At 43.8% G+C, this 13,453-nt stretch overlaps 1 protein-coding gene across 1 annotated transcript in view; it reads right to left on the bottom strand.

The window, feature by feature from the left end:
* Positions 1–13,453, bottom strand: part of nfx1 (nuclear transcription factor, X-box binding 1) — an 84,481-nt gene that overhangs the window by 63,359 nt on the left and 7,669 nt on the right. The window contains exons 3-4 of the mRNA XM_068004627.1: positions 4,548–4,709; positions 2,548–2,625 (exon numbers count right to left, since the gene is read on the bottom strand). Of these exons, the coding sequence (XP_067860728.1) occupies positions 2,548–2,625; positions 4,548–4,709 (240 nt within the window). The remainder of the gene's footprint in view (positions 1–2,547; positions 2,626–4,547; positions 4,710–13,453) is intronic.

Below are 13,453 nucleotides of genomic sequence, written 5' to 3'. Positions count from 1 at the left end.
GTGAACTTGCACTATACACCCTCCAATATATCCTTGACGTGCGATGCCCAAAGCTGGCTGCAGTACTCCAGATGGCGTCTGATCAAGGCTCTGTACAAGCATAATTCCCTTCCTTTTGTATTCCAACTCCATTAATGTTTTTGATTACTTTTTGTACCTGTCAACTAGCTTTTAGTGATGTGTAACTGGACACCCAAATGCCTTTGCTCCTCTACAGTTCCTAGTCTCTCGCCATTAAGAAAATATTTTGACTTGTCTTTCTAGGATGGAAAGAGGATCACCTCACTTTCGCACATTGAATTTCACCTGCCACGGTTTTGCCCACTCACCTAATCTGTCTACGTCCCTTTGTAACTTCATGCTGCTATCTACATAACTTGGGATGAGGCTCGTGTGGAGCATATACACCGGCATAGACCTGTTGGGCTGAATGGCCTGTTTCTGTTCTGTAAATTCTATGTAACTTACTTTGTCTCCTAACTTGGTGTCATTTGCAAACTTAGATAGACAACTCTATTTATTTATTTCATTCAACTATACATTTGGGTGTCCTTGTACAAGAAACATAGAAAGTTAGCATGCAGATACAGCAAGGCTGCGTACAGTTTTGGTCTCCTTATCGAAGGAAGGATATATTTGCCTTAGAGGCGGCGCAACGGACGTTCACTAGATTAATTCCTGGGATGAGAGATTGAGTAGAATGGGCCTATACTCTCGAGTTTAGAAGAATGAGAGATGATCTCATTGAAATATAAGATTTTGATGGGGCTTGACAGGGTAGATGCTGAGGTTTGTTCCCCCTGGCTGGAGAGTCTACAAGTAGGGGGTTCTGGGAGTCCATGTAGCCAACATCCATCGATACTCCCCTGTCCACCTTGTTCCTCAAACAGTTCAACTAGATTAGTCAGACATGACCTACCCTTCCCAAATCCATGCTGACTCTCTCTGATCTGACCCGCCCCTCCTGGTCTATGCACGCGGTCACTCTGTCCCTGCTGATAGCTTGCAGTACCATTCCGTTCGTCGGTCGGTCGCTCGCTCGCTTGCTTTCTTTCATAATGGAGTAATGTTTGCAATTTTCGAAACCAAAAAGGTACAATTCCCAAACCTAAAAGCTTTGGAAAGTTATGACTAACAATTGTAATTGCCCCACCTTTCTTTTAATTGCCTAAGGTGAAAACCATCAGCTTCTGGAGATTTGTCTATCTTAAGTGCCATTACTTTCTCCATTACCATTTTGTTACTTATATCAAATCCAATAAGTTCCTCCCTTTGACTTATTTTTAGGTTCCTTGCACCACTGGTGTTTTGCCCACTTCCTCTACTGTAAAAACAGATACAAAAAGTATTAATTTATCCATTTGAGTCTCACCAGCATCTGTCTTTGCACTGGAGCAAGAGAGAAATATCGGTGGTCCCAACACCGAGTCCTGGGTCACACTACCGTGTATTTCTTCTCCCCTCCCCTACCTTGAAATAACTCCTCTTAAAAAAAAGTACCCAATTTTTCTACTTGTTACTTCAATGAAAATCTTTTATTGTTAGCATTTAGACCTATGGTTTTAACCATGACTATAACCACATACATATAAGTTAAACAAAACAGAGTTCTGTCATTTACTAAAAAATAAATCGAACAATGTCAAAGAATCCCAAAAGGTAAGTAAGATGTGCAGGTTTGAGTTACTCTGTTCACTTTTTGGTAAGTCATCAAGCTCCAGTGCACTTCCTTTTATGCTATAACTGGATTGTAAACTGCAGTTGAAGTGGATCAAAGTGAAAAATAATACTGCTTCTTTTCAATCCACATCCTGTTGCAGAAGTGGACTGGTTGCATTATAAAAGAGTCCATTGACAAAGTAGGGAGACAAGAACATGTGGGAGATCAAAACTGTGATAACAGGTGACAGAACATGAAGTGGCAGAGGCAGTAGCCAGAGAATCAAAAACAGCATTACAAGGGTGGATTAGCAAGGAGCCAGAAAAGGAGATTTTGGGTGCACAGGCAGGAAAGTTTACATGAACCATGAGTGAAATAATTAAGGAGTGATACAGGGGTGCATGGGATAAAAGCCCAGGATAGTTCAATAATGAAAAATATCAAATTGCAAGTATTTGGTGCGACAAATAGAGAAAAACAAGAAAAATACATTGGTCTCATTAAAAGTGAGGCAGTTTTTTTTTGTAAATGTAGTTTTGTGCTCAGTTTCATTAGTACTGAAGTTTCCAAATTATGACTGGCTGTTATACTATCCGAGAAATCAAATGTTCCAAAGCAGTACCAGGTCATAAAATAAACCACTGTTCTAGTGTTTGCATATGGTATAAATGAGCAATTAAGCCTTAAAAATGGTGTATAATTTGCACCCCAAATCTATTTTTATGCACATCAGAACCATCTTCATGTAACAATAAAAGTAATCAAGTTACACATTACATTTCCTGTTATATACAAAAGACTCAAGACACTCATTTATAGACAACATTTTTCAAAAGCCAATTACTGCTGAAAATTTTCACACACTTGCATAGAGTTTCTCTACTTACCACAAAAACACATGTAAGAGTTAGGGACTCGTACAGAAACATTCTGACAAGCAGGACATCGCCAACCACCATTCCCATCTAGCATATAAAAATATATATCGTTATCCAGCACATTAGTAGGAAAAAAGTTTATTCCCGTAGCCTCTCAATACACACTTTCATTCGGTTATTTATTGTAAGAGGAGACAAAATTTGCTAATAGCAAAGCTACCCCTCTCCAAGTAGCTGATCCTTACTGATTACAAATAGCTTCTGAAAGATTTGCCATTTTACTTCACTTGTTACATCAGTGCTTCACACAGCTATTGAATTGGAATGCAGCTTTCCCTTGAAACAAAACTTATTAAAAATAATAATTCCATAAAAATACACTAGCTTTATCCATGGTAACTTATTCATACAAGGGTGGAATTTTTGCAGAGGTTCGCCTGATCTTCCGCCATAACATTAGCAGAAACCCTAGAGAAACGGTGTAAACAGTTATTTACGGCGATCGGTCACCAAAGTTACAGTAGGAGGCCCCTCCTGCCCCCCGAAAATCTAGGTGACAATTTGCAACTACATACAGTTTTTAAAATAGTCACAGTAAAATATACTGTAAATTCAAGGTTTAAATCTGGGACTAAAGCGGCAACTTGAATTGGCCAAGTGAATATCACAGCCCTTAGTTATCACGATGGCCTTAGAGAGCTGGGTCTTCTTACTCGAGAAAAGTGCAGACTTAGAGTAGATTTTGATTGAGGTATTTAAAATAGTAAACAGATTAGACTCTCTGTGTGGATAGACTATTTGAATTAGACAGGTTAAGGAGAACCAGGGTACATGTGCACACATTACATAAGCATAGAATTAGATTAGGGGTCAGGGTTTTTTTTTTTGCAGAGGGTCAATGACCTCTTGAACAAGTTGCCGGCTTGTGCAGTGACTGTGGATTCACTGCAAACATTAAAAAGGCAGCTAGATGAGTTTCTGTCTGAGACTGGTATCAGTGCGTACAAAAAGTAGGTGGGATGTTGGGTGATATGCCTCATGGTGTCTGTGGTCTCCTGGAATCTGCTTTGATGACCGTTTGGGTTTGGAGAGGAATTTGCCAGAATTTTTCCCCCTGAATGGGCCTAGGGTTTTTTTTAAATCTGTTTTTTCTATCTCTCCTGGGAGATTATATGGCTGCTGGTGTGTGGGAGCATTCGAAGTCATGATGCTTAATTGCAACATGACTGTACGGGACAGGCGCGATGGACCAGTTGACCTTTTCCTGTCCGTCATTTTCGTATGTTCGGAAGGGGAGAGGAGAGGAGGGGAGGGGGTGGACAGCTTTCTGAACTCTGGACAGATAAGGCTGCTGGTTCTTCTGTTGGAAGCAAAAATGACAGACTCATCAGGTGGCCATTGTCTGTAAGTGTTGGTCAATTCAGTAAAATTAGTTTACTATATCAAGGCATGTTCTTATGTCAGCCATGGGTCAGTGATAGCACTCTCACCTCTGAGTCAGAAAGTGTGGGTTCAAAATCTGTGAGCGCAAAATCTAAGCTGACACTCCAGCGCAGTACTAAAGGAGTGCTGCAATATCGGAGATGCTATCTTTCAGAGGAAAGATTAAACAGAGGCCCCCTCAGGTAGATGTAAAAGATCCCATGGCACTACTTCTCCCCGATGTAAAGCATTTGGGAATGTCCAGAAGTCATGAAAGACACTGCGTGAATGCAAGTCTTTCTTTTAACATTAGCAGGACAGATTTATAATAGAAAATGGCCATTTACGGTGGCACCTACACGTGTAATTTGTACTGCAGGTAGATGTGCACATTTTTACAATGAGTTTTTGCCATTGATAGTTTTCCATGCTTCTTTCAACATGTAACATTTTGTACTGTAAAAGACCCTGTCCTAATTAATCTCGAGGGGAAGAGTGATTATTAACTGTATGCTCTATATTTTATAAAACAAGCAAGGCAGCAGAACCCAAATGCTACATGCAAACAAAAATTCCAACAAACTAACCTTCAGCCTGAGAAGCTGGTGATCTGGCCCATTTCTTAATACAGTTCAAGTGGAACACATGATAACAGCTTTGACAGCTCCAGACAGGTACCATCACACGGATCACCTCACAGCAAACCATACACTCATATTTCTCAGCTGTAAGATGTTCAATCAGTGATCCTGACAAAAAGGTACAAGTAGTTAGAACAAATACTACTACTAGTGGCTACTGAGGAAAGACTAGGGCAGTGTCAGTGTGGCCCAGGCTAGAAGACTAAACAGATTGGAAGGAAAAATGTGAACATTTTAGAATATTACATTACAATGAGTTCTATCTGCTAAACAACATTAAGGTATGACATAGATAAGTGTTATCAATCAGCTTATTGATACCAATACACATAGGAACATGAGTAGACCATTCAGCCCCTCGTGCCTGCTCCGCCATTTGATAAGATCATGGCTGATCTGTGATCTAACTCCATATACCTGCCTTTGGCCCATATCCCTTAATACCTTTGGTTGCCAAAAAGCTATCTATCTCACATTTAAATTTAGCAATTGAGCTAGTATCAATTGCCGTTTGCGGAAGAGAGTTCCAAACTTCTACAACCCTTTGTGTAGAAATGTTTTCTAATCTCGCTCCTGAAAGGTCTGGCTCTAATTTTTAGACTGTGCCCCCTACTCCTAGAATCCCCAACCAGCGGAAATAGTTTCTCTCTATCCACCCTATCTGTTCCCCTTAATATCTTATAAACTTCGATCAGATCACCCCTTAACCTTCTAAACTCCAGAGAATACAACCCCAATTTGTGTACTCTCTCCTTGTAACTTAACCCTTGAAGTCCAGGTATCATTCTAGTAAACCTACGCTGCACTCCCTCCAAGGCCAATATGTCCTTCCGAAGGTGCGGTGCCCAGAAATGCTCACAGTACCCCAGGTGCGGTCTAACCAGGGTTTTGTATAGCTGCAGCATAACTTCTGCCCCCTTGTACTCTAGTCCTCGAGATACAAAGGCCAGCATTCCATTAACCTTCTTGATTATTTTCTGCACCTGTTCATGACACTTCAATGATCTATGTACCTGAACCCCTAAGTCCCTTTGGACATCCACTGTTTTTAAACTTTTTACCATTTAGAAAGTACCCTGTTCTATCCTTTTTTGATCCAAAGTGAATGACCTTACATTTGTCTACATTGAATTCCATTTGCCGCAGTTTTGCCCATTCACCTAATCTATCAATATCACTTTGTAATTTTATGTTTTCATCTACACTGCTTACAATGCCACCAATCTGTGTCATCGGCAAACTTAGATATGAGACTTTCTATGCCTTCATCTAAGTCGTTAATAAATATTGTGAATAATTGAGGCCCCAAGACAGATCCCTGCGGGACTCCACTAGTCACATCCTGCCAATGTGAGTACCTTCCCATTATCCCTCCTTTCTGTCGCCTTTCGCTCAGCCAACTTCCTAACCAAGTCCGTACTTTTCCCTCGATTCCATGGGCTTCTATCTTAGCTAACAGTCTCTTATGTGGGATCTTATCAATGCCTTCTGGAAGTCCATATAAATAACATCCATTGACATTCCCCTGTCCACTACTTTAGTCACCTCTTCAAAAAATTCAATCAGGTTTGTCAAGCACGACCTACCTTTCACAAATCCATGCTGGCTCTCTCTGATTAACTGAAAATTCGAGGTGTTCAGTCACCCTATCCTTCATTATAGACTCCAGCATTTTCCCCACAACAGATGTTAGGCTAACTGGTCTATAATTCCCCGGTTTCCCTCTCTCTCCTTTCTTAAAAAGCGGAGTGATATGTGCAATTTTCCAATCTAGAGGGACAGTTCCTGAATCTAGAGAACTTTGAAAGATTATAGTTAGGGCATCTGCAATGTGCTCACCTACTTCCTTTAAAACCCTGGGATGGAAACCATCTGGTCCTGGGGATTTGTCACTCTTTAGTGCTATTATTTTCTTCATTACTGTTACTTATATTAATTTTATCGAGTCCCTGTCCCCGATTCAATATTAGTTTCCTTGGGATTTCCGGCATGCTATCCTCTTTTTCTACTGTAAATACTGACGCAAAGTAATCGTTCAACATGTCCGCCATTTCCCCATTGTCAATGACAATATCCCCACTTGCAGTTTTTAAGGGGCCAACACTGCTCCTGACCACCCTCTTTTTCCTAATATAACTATAAAAGTTCTTCGTATTGGTTTTGATATCCCTTGCAAGTTTCTTTTCATACTCTCTTTTTGTAGCCCTCACTATCTGTTTTGTGACCCTTTGTTGATCTTTGTATCTTTCCCATTCATCAGGATCTGTGCCATTTTTTGCCTTTTTGTATGCCCTTTCCTTATGTCTTATATTGTCCCTTACCTCTAGTTGTCCATGGTTGTTTTTTTTGGCAAGTAGAATTCTTGCCCCTCAGGGGTATAAACCGATTCTGTATCACGTTAAATGTTTCTTTAAACATTTCCCACTGATCATCAGTCGTTTTACTCATTAACAGGTTTGCCCAGTTTACTGTGGACAGTCTCTGTCTCATCCCATTGAAGTCGGCCTTGCCCAAGTCTAGAATCTTAGCAGCTGACTCACTTTTTTCCCTTTCAAACACTACATTGAATTCGATCATGTTATGATCACTATTGGATAGATGTTCACGCACAGTTAAGCCGTTAACTAAATCTGGTTCATTACTCATTACTAAATCTAGTATGGCTTGCCCCTTGTTGCCTCTAGGGCATACTGCTGGCGAAAACTATCCCGGACACACTCAAGAAATTCACTACCTTTCTGACAGTTGCTAGTCTGCTTTTCCCAATCTATGTGAAGGTTAAAGTCCCCCATTAAGACAACTATGCCTTTCTTACACGCTTGTCTAATCTCTGCATTTATACAATCTAGCACTTCAGAGCTGCTGCCAGGGCTCCTATATACAACTCCCACTATAGTCTTAGATCCTTTCCTATTTCTCAATTCAACCCATAAGGTCTCTGTTGGCTGCTTACCTCTCGTTATATCCCCCTTTATCATTGAAGTGATTTCATCTCTAATCACTAAGGCTACTCCACCCCCTCTTCCATTTTCCCTATCTCTCCTGTAGACCTTATAACCTGGTATGTTTAGTTCCCAATCCTGACCATCCTGCAGCCATATCTCAGTAATAGCTATCATGTCATACCCTCCAATTTGAATTTGAACCTGTAGTTCATTTAATTTATTCCTTATACTCTGTGCATTTGTATATAGAACTCTTAGTTGGGCCACACACCCTAGCCTGACCTTCAGCTTTGATGCTGGGTTAATCGCCTTACGCCTTCTAGTTTTTATTTTATCTGTTATGCCTAAAGTACACTTTCTTTCCGCTGCTCTACGCGTTTCCCTTTCACTTGTTCTTGAACAACTGTTTGTACTATTTGTATTGTAAATTTCCCCTGGGTCTTCCCCTCTCTTGCTGCTCTCAACTTTATTCCCTTCTGACTCCCCGCTCAGGTTCCCATCCCCCGCCACTCTAATTTGAACCTTCCCCAACAGCACTAGCAAACACCCCCGTTATACACTGTATAAAAAAAGGGGGGAAAAAAACACATTTAAGCAAATACATTGGAAAGTTGTATCAAAACATAGCTTGTGAGATACTCTTAATTCACTGCCTCAAATTGCTCCCACCACTAGTCACAGACCTGTAACACAGTAGTTTTCACACTTGTGCGCGCAGGGACCCTGTATAAATGTAAACATGGCGGGTTACACTAGTAAAGTGGTTATGGTAGTAGACTAGCAATCCAGAGGTTGAGTTCATAACCCAGCATGCAAGTTGGGAAATTGAATTCAGTTGAATCTGGTGATTTGTGGTTTAGCAGATAAAATAACCATGAAAGTTGCCGGATTGTCGTAAAAACCCAACTGGTTCACTAACTTCCTTCAGTTGTAAACAATTTTACAACACCAAGTTATAGTCCAACGATTTTTATTTGAAATCTACAAGCTTTCGGAGGTTTCCACCTTCCTCAGGTAAATGTTCAGGAGCTCCTTGAAGCCTACGCATTTATACATCACAGAACAATACATGGTGTTTACAGACTGCCCCTGCAACTGCCCGTTGCCAAGGCAATCACCGTGTTCAGACATAGAGGTGTCACCTACAGAACCCCCGAATACACAGTCAACAAAAAAACAAACAGGATAAAAAAAGAGAGAGAGAGAGAGAGAGAGAGAGAGAGGCAGAAACATCCGGAAGGCAGAGAAAGCCAGCAAATGACCCATTATATTAAAAACAGATAGCTTTTGTTCGCTGGTGGGGTAACGTGTACCCTTCGTCGTCCAGTACTTCCCCGGAGCGGAGAAACTACGCCATGTTCTCCGCAGCCTTCAACATGTCATCAATGACGACGAACACCTTGCTATGGCCATCCCCACACCTCCACTACTCGCCTTTAAACAGCCACCCAACCTCAAACAGACTATCATTCGCAGCAAATTACCCAGCTTTCAGGAGAACAGCGTCCACGACACCACACAACCCTGCCACGGTAACCTCTGCAAGACATGCCAGATCATCGACACAGATACCACCATCACACGAGAGGACACCACCCACCAGGTGCATGGTTCATACTCCTGTGACTCGGCCAACGTTGTCTACCTCATACGTTGCAGGAAAGGATGCCCCAGAGCATGGGACATTGGCGAGACCATGCAGACACTGCGACAACGGATGAACGGACACCGCGCAACAATCGCCAGACAGGAGGGTTCCCTCCCAGTCGGGGAACACTTCAGCAGTCAGGGACATTCAGCCACCGATCTTCGGGTATGCGTTCTCCAAGGCGGCCTTCGAGACACACGACAACGCAAAATCGTCGAGCAGAAATTGATAGCCAAGTTCCGCACCCATGAGGACGGCCTCAACCGGGATCTTGGGTTCATGTCACGCTACACATTACCCCACCAGCGAACAAAAGCTATCTGTTTTTAATATAATGGGTCATTTGCTGGCTTTCTCTGCCTTCCAGATGCTTCTGCCTCTCTCTCTCTCTCTGTTTTTTTATCCTGTTTGTTTTTTTGTTGAATGTGTATTCGGGGGTTCTGCAGGTGACACCTCTCTGTCTGAACACGGTGATTGCCTTGGCAACGGGCAGTTGCAGGGGCAGTCTGTAAACACCATGTATTGTTCTGTGATGTATAAATGCGTAGGCTTCAAGGAGCTCCTGAACATTTACCTGAGGAAGGAGGAAACCTCCGAAAGCTTGTAGATTTCAAATAAAAATCGTTGGACTATAACTTGGTGTTGTAAAATTGTTTACAATTGTCAACCCCAGTCCATCACCGACATCTCCACATCATAACTTCCTTCAGGGAAGGGGACCTGACACCGCTACTCGGTCTGGCCTACACATGGCTTTTTAAAAAAAATTCGTTCATGGGACGTCGACATCACTGGCGAGGCCAGCATTTACTGCCCGTCCCCAATTGCCCTTAAGGTGGTGGTGATGAGCCGCCTTCTTGAACCGCTGCAGTCCGCGTGGTGAAGGTTCTCCCACAGTGCTGTTAGGAAGGGAGTTCCAGGATTTTGACCCAGCGACGATGAAGGAACGGCGATATATTTCCAAGTCAGGATGGTGTGTGACTTGGAGGGGAACGTGCAGGTGGTGTTGTTCCCATGTGCCTGCTGCCTTCGTCCTTCTAGGTGGTAGAGGTCACGGGTTTGGGAGGTGCTATCGAAGAAGCCTTGGCGAGTTGCTGCAGTGCATCCTGTGGATAGTGCACACTGCAGCCACAGTGCACCGGTGGTGAAGGGAGTGAATGTTTTGGGTGGTGGATGGGGTGCCAATCAAGCGGGCTGCTTTGTCATGGATGGTGCCGAGCTTCTTGAGTGTTGTTGGAGCTGCACTCATCCAGGCAAGTGGAGAGTATGCCATCACACTCCTGACTTGTGCCTTGTAGATGGTGGAAAGGCTTTGGGGAGCCAGGAGGTGAGTCACTCACTGTAGAATACCCAGCCTCTGACCTGCTCTTGCAGCCACAGTATTTATGTGGCTGGTCCAGTTCAGTTTCTGGTCAATGGGGACCCCCCAGGATGTTGATGGTGGGGGATTTGGCGATGGTAATGCCGTTGAATGTCATGGGGAGGTGGTTAGACTCTCTCTTGTTGGAGATGGTCATTGCCTGGCACTTATCTGGCACGAATGTTACTTGCCACTTATCAGCCCAAGAACGTATGTTGTCCAGGTCTTGCTGCATGCGGGCACAGACTGCTTCGTTATCTGAGGGGTTGCAAATGCAACTGAACACTGTGCAATCATCAGCGAACATCCCCATTTCTGACCTTATGATGGAGGGAAGGTCATTGAGGAAGCAGCTGAAGATGGTTGGGCCTAGGACGCTGCCCTAAGGAACTCCTGCAGCAATGTCCTGGGGCTGAGATGATTGGCCTCCAACAACCACTACCATCTTCCTTTGTGCTAGGTATGACTCCAGCCACTGGAGAGTTTCCCCCGATTCCCATTGACTTCAATTTTACTAGGGCTCCTTGATGCCACACTCGGTCAAATGCTGCCTTGATGTCAAGGGCAGTCACTCTCATCTCACCTCTGGAATTCAGCTCTTTCGTCCATGTTTGGACCAAGGCTGTAATGAGGTCTGGAGCCGAGTGGTCCTGGCAGAACCCTAACTGAGCATCGGTGAGCAGCTTATTGGTGAGTAAGTGCCGCTTGATAGCACTGTTGACGACACCTTCCATCACTTTGCTGATGATTGAGTGTAAGCTGATGGGGCGGTAATTGGCCGGATTGGATTTGTCCTACTTTTTGTCGACAGGACATACCGGAGCAATTTTCCACATTGTCAGGTAGATGCCAGTGTTGTCGCTGTACTGGAACAGTTTGGCTAGGGGCGCAGCTAATTCTGGAGCACGTCTTCAGCACTACTGCCTGGTTGCTGTCGGGGCCCATGGCCTTTGCTGTATCCAGTACACTCAGCCGTTTCTTGATATCACGTGGAGTGAAACGAATTGGATTAAGACTGGCTTCCGTGATGCTGAGGATATCGGGAGGAGGCCGAGATGGATCATCCGTTCGGCACTTCTGGCCGAAGATGGTTGCAAACACATCAGCCTTGTCTTTTGCACTCACGTGCTGGACTCTGCCATCATTGAAGATGGGGATGTTTACAGAGCCTCCTCCTCCCGTTAGTTGTTTAATTGTCCACCACCATTCACGACTGGATGTGGAAAGTCTGCAGAGCTTTGATCTGATCCATTGGTTGTGGAATCGCTTAGCTCTGTCTATAGCATGTTGCTTCCGCTGTTTAGCATGCATGTAGTCCTGAGTTGTAGCTTCACCAGGTTTGCACCTCATTTTTAGGTACGCCTGGTGCTATCCCTGGCATGCTCTTCTACACTCCTCATTGAACCAGGGTTGATCCCCTGGCTTGTTGGTAATGGTAGAGTGAGGAATATGCCAGGCCATGAGGTTACAGATTGTGCTGGAATACAATTCTGCTGCTGCTGATGGCCCACAGCACCTCATGGATGCCCAATTTTGAGCTGCTGGATCTGTTCTGAATCTATCCCATTTAGCACGGTTATAGTGTCACACAACATGTTGGATGGTGTCCTCAGTGCGAAGGCAGGACTTCATCTCCACGAGGACTGTGCGGTGGTCACTCCTACCAATACTGTCACGGACAGATGCACCTGCGACAGGTAGATTGGTGAGGACGAGGTCAAGTAGGTTTTTCCCTCGTGTTGGTTCGCTCACCACCTGCCGCAGGCCCAGTCTGGCAGCAATGTCCTTCAGGACTCGGCCAGCTCAGTCAGAAGTGGTGCTACCGAGCCACTCTTGGTGATGAACATTGAAGTCCCCCACCCAGAGTACATTCTGTGCTCTTGCTACCCTCAGTGCTTCCGCCAAGTGCTGCTCAATATGGAGGAGGACTGATTCATCAGCTGAGGGAGGACGGTAGGTGGTAATCAGCAGGAGGTTTCCTTGCACACTATGTGATTGACTCTTAATGCCCTCAGGACAACTAGGGAGGGGCAATTAATGTGGCCTTGCTCACATCTCAGAACAAATATTTTAAAAAATCAACACCAAGAACCCCCTACTTCTGAAAGACAATGTCAGCTACCCAAAGAAAAATGCTCTCAGTGTAAAAATGTTTTCTGTTAGTTTCGAGCAACAGAAATAAATGTGCCAGGAAGTTAACAAAAACAGAAAAATATGGAAAAAATTACAGAATACAGAATTCAAGATGCTGTGCTCAGAGCACACGGTACTTTCAGCATCCAATGGGCAGATCTGATGACGCAGAGGAACCCGGGATGCTCTCATCGACTATTTTAAAAGCCACTTGAACTTCACCCCAATGGCTGTTTTTTGGTTAGCCGGAGACACATGCAGAAACTCATCACTATATTTAAGAGTTTCCAATTCAAGCTACCTGCAGGGCTTCTATTTGTCTTGTATGGAGTACACAATTTTTCCCCACTTGCTTAGTCAAAGAGCTTAGGTGCAGTTGGTAGAGCCAAGACTTAGATATCCCAAGTTCTCCCAGGGCCTTCCCACCATACCATCCTCCTATAGCAGTTGATATCATTTATCTAATTGGTTGAACAATGGGAACATGCGGCTATGTTCTTACTGGCAAAGAACAAGGCATGACAGAGGCATTTGGAACAATAGAAGTTACAACATGGAAACAGGCCCTTCGGCCCAACATGTCCATGTCGCCCAGTTTATACCACTAAGCTAGTCCCAATTGCCTGCACTTGGCCCATATCCCTCTATACCCATCTTACCCATGTAACTGTCCAAATGCTTTTTAAAAGACAAAATTGTACCCGCCTCTACTACTGCCTCTGGCAGCTCGTTCCAGACACTCACCACCCTTTGAGTGAAAAAATTG

This window comes from Heptranchias perlo, chromosome 2 (genome assembly GCF_035084215.1).
Source record: "Heptranchias perlo isolate sHepPer1 chromosome 2, sHepPer1.hap1, whole genome shotgun sequence".
NCBI lineage: Eukaryota > Metazoa > Chordata > Chondrichthyes > Hexanchiformes > Hexanchidae > Heptranchias > Heptranchias perlo.
This window is presented reverse-complemented; position numbering and strand designations above follow the sequence as displayed.